General features: G+C 48.2%; 1 protein-coding gene across 1 annotated transcript; it reads left to right on the top strand.

Moving 5' to 3' along the window:
• Positions 1 to 1,512: 1,512 nt before the first annotated feature.
• LOC134318480 (uncharacterized) lies at positions 1,513 to 5,631 on the top strand. The gene is made up of 6 exons (XM_062999452.1): positions 1,513 to 1,881; positions 2,074 to 3,723; positions 3,805 to 4,389; positions 4,474 to 5,148; positions 5,254 to 5,385; positions 5,479 to 5,631. The coding sequence occupies exons 1-6, from the start codon at positions 1,530 to 1,532 to the stop codon at positions 5,511 to 5,513; spliced, it is 3,429 nt and encodes a 1,142-aa protein (XP_062855522.1). The 5' UTR covers positions 1,513 to 1,529; the 3' UTR covers positions 5,514 to 5,631.
• The last annotated feature ends 1,027 nt before the right edge of the window (positions 5,632 to 6,658 follow it).

Below are 6,658 nucleotides of genomic sequence, written 5' to 3'. Positions count from 1 at the left end.
ACCCCCCTCATTTTAAAGCCGAGGGCCTAACTCTACCCCTCGAGGTTTACCCCCTAACCTTAATCCTCATGCCCCCACATTTTAAACCCAAGGCCCTGACCCTAACCCTAATCCTCACCCCTCATTTCAAACCTGAGGCCCTAAGTCTAACCCTCACCCCCCACATTTTAAACCCAAGGCCCTAACCCTAATCCTCACCCCCCCATCTAAAACCCAAGGCCCTAACTCTAATCCTCACCCCCCCCCCCCCCATCTAAAACCCAAGGCCCTAACTCTACCCCCCATTTTAAACCCGAGGTTTACCCTAACCCTAATCCTCACCCCCCCATTTTAAACCCGAGGCCCTAACTCTAATCCTCATTCCCCCTCATTTTAAACCTGAGGCCCTAACTCTAATCCTCACCCCCCCCCCCCCCCATTTAAATCCGAGACTCTTACTCTACCCCTCCATTTTAAATCTGAGGTTTACCCTAACCCTAATCCTCACCCCCTTCATTTTAAACCCAAAGCCCTGAATCTAATCTTCATGCCCCCACATTTTAAACCCGAGGTTTACCCTAACCCTAATCCTCATGCCCCCACATTTTAAACCTGAGGCCCTAACCCTAAACCTCACCCCCATTTTAAACCTGAGGCCCTAACTCTAACCCCCCCCCCCCCCCCCCCCCCATTTTATACCCTAGGCTCTAACGCTAATCCTTTACCCAAGGTTCACCCTAACCCTAATCCTCTCGCCCCATGTTTTAAACCTAAATCTAATCCTCTACCCCCCCCCTCCCCCCAATTTAAACCCGAGACCTTAACTTGTTGATTAGTCCGTCAGTCTGGTCTGATTCATGTTTAATCTTGTTCACTATGAACTGTTAATGATTTACACACTAAGATCAACGTTTTGAGTGTCGACACATTAATACCGCGGTATTTAAACTACAGGACAGGTACTGGGGGGTGTATAGGGTTTTTTTTTGGAAGGGGGGGGGGCACATGTTCTTCAAAGATCATGTGTTCAGAGACTCATTAAATGCAGAAAATTAGCTGCACTTTCTGTTCTGTAGCTCCAGTGTGATCGTGTACAGTGTGGATGTCAGTTCAGCTTCCAAAAATTCAATCAAATAAAATTAATCTGAGTGAAATAAATCAAAAAGAGACAAAACAGGAGCAAATAATGAAGTGATATTAAATCTAACAGTATTAAATATGAGATAACCTATCATCAGGCTGTGGATGAGATGAAAGATGAATCAGATTTATTGTAAATAAACGTTTCTGATAAAGGAACTGAGTGTAAAAGTGTGATAATAAATGATCAAAAGTGTCAAATTAGTATTAAAATATAAAATATACATTAAAAAGGACATAAATCTGACTGTATGTGAGATTCAGTGTGAATTCTATAGGCCAGAGCCGTCTACATTACAGCACAGGTTACTGCTGCGATGATAGAATGTTGTGATGTCATAATAGAGGAGCTGCAGGTATTTATTTTCTGATCATTCTGTGTCAGGACGTCGATGAGAACAGTCGCTGCCATGAGCTGTCTGAGTCGCTGGTGGTCCAGGTCCCGTCGCCGCTCTTCTGAGCCGGACGACCCGGACGACGGGTCCTACGGGGCCCCACCTGAGAACCAGGCCCAGATCAATGAAGCCAAAAAACTGAAGAAAAAGAAGTGGAGCTGGGGGAGACTGATGAGGATCTTCCGTAAGAAGCGCAAGGTGGACGGTGAAGGGAAGCTTCATCAGGAGGCTGAAGATAGAAAAGATCCACAGCGGTCTGATGATGGTGGTGACATTGTGGAACCGCTGGAGGAGAACGTTGATGCTGGCAGGCTGGAGGACTCTGACCATGTTGGAGACAGTGAGGAGATGATTAGCCAGCATCAGGGTGAGTACATGAATCCATTCTCATGCTGTTGTATCACATTAAGGTCGTGATTGTTTTTGAAATGGGACGTCCAACAAGCTCATGGCCCGGTGTCCAAATACTTTTGGTCATATTGTGTATTTATTGGTGCATTCAAGCTGCACATAAACATCAGTGCTCACGTCTATAATCTGGTTTGTTTGTTTATTGTAGAAGAAGCCGATGAAATGGTGATGTACTCTGAAGCTGAGGCTGAAGCTGAGTACAAGGACAATGAAGGTGAAGATCTGACGGACCGTAAAAGCATTTCCTGGTGTGATGAAGAAAACCAGATGTTGCTTGAGATTAATGAAGCTGAGGCTACAGCACCGAACGAGCCAATGAAGCTCGACCTGGAGAAGAACGGAGAAGCTGAAGCTTTTGAAGAACTGATGAAGGCTGACCTGGATGAGGTTGAGGGAAGCATAGAGAGTCAAGCTGAGGCTGAAGCGCTTGAAGAGCCGATAAAGGACATGGATGAGATAGAAGGAAACATCATGAAGCTCCTGGAGCGCAAAGATGGTAAAGCCGAGAGTGAAGCACCCAGTGAGCTCATGAACTTCAACCTGAAGGAGAACGAGATAGATGGTGAAGCTGAGGCTGAAGCTGATGCTCTTAAAGAACCGATGAAAGCTGACTTGGATGGGGTTGAAGGAAGCATTGTGAAGCTTCTGGAATGTAAAGATGGTGAGGCGGAGAGTGAAGTGACCAGTGAGCTCATGAACTTTAACCTGAAGGAGAACGAGATAGATGGTGAAGCTGAGGCTGAAGCTGAAGCTCTTGAAGAGCCAATGAACGCTGACTTAGATGGGGTTGATGGAAACATCATGAAGCTCCTGGAGCGCAAAGATGGTGAGGCTGAGAGTAAAGCACCAAGTGAGCTCATGACCTTCAATCTGAGAGAGAATGTGATAGATGGTGAAGCTGAGGCTGAAGCTCTTGAAGAGCCAATGAAGGACCTGGATAAGAATGAAGGAAACATTGTGAAGCTTCTGGAGTGCGAAGACGGTGAAGCGGAGGGTGAAGCACCCCGTGAGCTCATGACCTTCAACCTGAAGGAGAACGAGATAGATGGTGAAGCTGAGGCTGAAGCTGAAGCTCTTGAAGAGCCAAAGAAAGCTGACTTGGATCGGGTTGATGGAAATTTCATGAAGCACCTAGAGCACCTTGAAGATCTGCTAAATATAACCGTAGACAAGCCAAGGTCTGAAATCATGACCCTGGTGGAAGCTGAAGCTGAAGACACCGTGGAGATTCTGAACGTCCACCCGGGCGAGACGGTCCCACGTGATGAACTGCCGGGTGAGAACATGATGGAAGCTGAAGCTGAAGACACTGTGGAGATTCTGAACGTCCACCCGGACGAGACGGTCCCACGTGATGAACTGCCGGGTGAGAATGTGATGGAAGCTGAAGCTGAAGACACCGTGGAGATTCTGAACGTCCACCCGGACGAGACGGACCCACGTGATGAACTACTGGGTGAGAACGTGGTGGAAGCTGAAGACACCGTGGAGATTCTGAACGTCCACCCGGACGAGATGGACCCACGTGATGAACTACTGGGTGAGAACGTGGTGGAAGCTGAAGACACCGTGGAGATTCTGAACGTCCACCCGGACGAGACGGACCCACGTGATGAACTACTGGGTGAGAACGTGGTGGAAGCTGAAGACACCGTGGAGATTCTGAACGTCCGCCTGGACAAGACGGACCCACGTGATGAACTGCTGGTTGAGAACGTGGTGGAAGCTGAAGCTGAAGCCATCGAGGAGATTCTGAACGTCTGCCCGGACGAGACAGACCCACATGATGAACTGCCGGGTGAGTAACAGGAACGATCGATGGATGTCAGAAGATCAGAAGAACGAGCTGAGAATTCATGTCAGAATTTCTACTTTACAGCAGGAAACCAGTTGATGGAAGTGGAGGATGGTGAAGCGGAGGCTGAACCCATCACAAAGGTCATCGAGCGTCACCTGAAGCTGATTCTAAAGGTCGACCAACCTCTGGAGACAGGAGCTGAAGCAGGAAACCAGTTGATGGAAGTGGAGGATGGTGAAGCGGAGGCTGAACCCATCACAAAAAGCATCGAGCGTCACCTGAAGCTGATTCTAAAGGTCGAACAACCTCTAGTGACAGCAAGCCCACATGATGAAGCAACCATGGAGATTCTGAACGTCCGCCCGGACGAGGCGGACCCACATCATGAACTGCCAAGTGAGAACATGGTGGAAGCTGAAGCTAAAGCCACCGTGGAGATTCTGAACGTCCGCCCGGACGAGACGGACCCACATCATGAACTGCCGAGTGAGAACATGGTGGAAGCTGAAGCTGAAGCCACAGAGGAGATTCTGAACGTCTGCCCGGACGAGACGGACCCACATGATGAACTGCCGGGTGAGAACATGGTGGAAGCTGAAGCTGAAGCCACCGTGGAGATTCTGAACGTCCACCCGGACGAGACTGGCCCACGTGATGATCTGCTGGGTGAGTAACAGGAACGATGATCGATGGATGTCAGAAGATCAGAAGAACGAGTTGTGAATTCATGTCAGAATTTTTACTTTACAGCAGGAAACCAGTTGATGGAAGTGAAGGATGGTGAAGCGGAGGCTGAACCCATCACAAAAAGCATCGAGCGTCACCTGAAGCTGATTCTAAAGATCGGCCAACCTCTGGAGACAGGAGCTGAAGCAGGAACCCGGGTGATGGAAGTGAAGGATGGTGAAGCGAAGGCTGAACCCATCACAAAAAGCATCGAGCGTCACCTGAAGCTGATTCTAAAGATCGGCCAACCTCTGGAGACAGGAGCTGAAGCAGGAAACCAGTTGATGGAAGTGGAGGATGGTGAAGCGGAGGCTGAACCCATCACAAAAAGCATCGAGCGTCACCTGAAGCTGATTCTAAAGATCGGCCAACCTCTGAAGACAGGAGCTGAAGCAGGAACCCGGGTGATGGAAGTGAAGGATGGTGAAGCGAAGGCTGAACCCATCACAAAAAGCATCGAGCGTCACCTGAAGCTGATTCTAAAGATCGGCCAACCTCTGAAGACAGAAGCTGAAGCAGGAACCCGGGTGATGGAAGTGAAGGATGGTGAAGCGAAGGCTGAACCCATCACAAAAAGCATCGAGCGTCACCTGAAGCTGATTCTAAAGATCGGCCAACCTCTGGAGACAGGAGCTGAAGCTCAAGTGGAAGCTGCTGAAGAGCAGAAGATTGAAAAAATGATGAGCCTCGTACCTCAAGGTAAATACAGAACCGAGATGTTGCCAGATTTTCTCTGTATAGAGCACCGGTCACATGACGTTCCTTCTGCTGCATCTCTGAATTGCTGTTGTTCTTATTCTGAAGATGAGGACGATCAAATGAGCAGAAACGTTCCTCAGAACAACACCGAAGATTCCACCAAGAAGAGGAAGAAGGTCAGGAGAGGAACTCGCGGACGAGGCCGTAAAATCAACTATAAGAAGGAGAACAAACAAGGTGAACATGAGAACGGATCAAGATCGTCACGAGAGACGAGGAACCGACGAGGACATGCACGCTAACCTTTCCTGATCTTTCCTTTTAAACCAGAAACGAGCGCCGGCGGTCCAGAACATCAGACCTGACCAGATCAGACCCCACCGGACAGGAAGAAATGTAGAGCTGGAGAAGATCAGTGGAGGATGAGACGATTTTGAAGAACATCAGTCCAGAACATTAATAAAAAACCTTCAATAAAACCGAGATTCTTTGTTGTGATTTTTCATACACGGTGTGAGTCTACAGGACATCAGCTGGCCAATCATGAGAGTTTGATCACTGGTGCGTTTTATTCCAGGACGCCCGTCGTCTTTACTTTATGGACACGTCACATTTTGTTGAGTTTGGAACGTCATCGATACGTCAGATGAGATCAGATTCAGATCATCAGATTCAGGGAGTTGTACCTGTTCATTTATTCATTTCAGCCATAACATTAAAACCACCTCCTTGTTTTTACACTCACTGTCCATATTATCAGCTCCACTTACCATATAGAAGCACTTTGTAGTTCTACAATTACTGACTGTAGTCCATCTGTTTCTCTACATACTACCCCCTTTCACCCTGTTCTTCAATGGTCAGGACCCCCACAGGACCACCACAGAGTATTATTTAGGTGGTGGATCATTCTCAGCACTGCAGTGACGCTGACATGGTGGTGGCGCTGCTGGAGTTTTTTTTAAACACCTCAGTGTCACTGCTGGACTGAGAATAGTCCAGCAACCAAAAACATCCAGCCAACAACGCCCCATGGGCAGCGTCCTCTGACCACTGATGAAGGTCTAGAAGATGATCGACTCAAACAGCAGCAATAGATGAGCGATCGTCTCTGACTTTACATCTACAAGGTGGACCGACTAGGTAGGAGTGTCTAATAGAGTGGACAGTGAGTGGACACGGTGTTTAAAACTCCAGCAGCGCTGCTGTGTCTGATCCACTCATACCAGCACAACACACACTAACACACCACCACCATGTCAGTGTCACTGCAGTGCTGAGAATCATCCACCACCTAAATAATACCTGCTCTGTGGGGGTCATAAGGAGGTGGTCATAATGTTATGGCTGATCAGTGTGTAAGAAAAGCAGCTGTAGCCTAGTGGTTAAGATACTGGACTAGTAATCAGAAGATCGCTGGTTTAAACCCCACCACTGCCAGGTTGTCACTGTTGGGCCCTTGAGCAAGGCCCTAAACCTTAATTGCTTAGACTGTGTACTGGATAAAAGC

This window comes from Trichomycterus rosablanca, chromosome 7 (genome assembly GCF_030014385.1).
Source record: "Trichomycterus rosablanca isolate fTriRos1 chromosome 7, fTriRos1.hap1, whole genome shotgun sequence".
Classification (NCBI taxonomy): Eukaryota; Metazoa; Chordata; class Actinopteri; order Siluriformes; family Trichomycteridae; genus Trichomycterus; species Trichomycterus rosablanca.
This window is presented reverse-complemented; position numbering and strand designations above follow the sequence as displayed.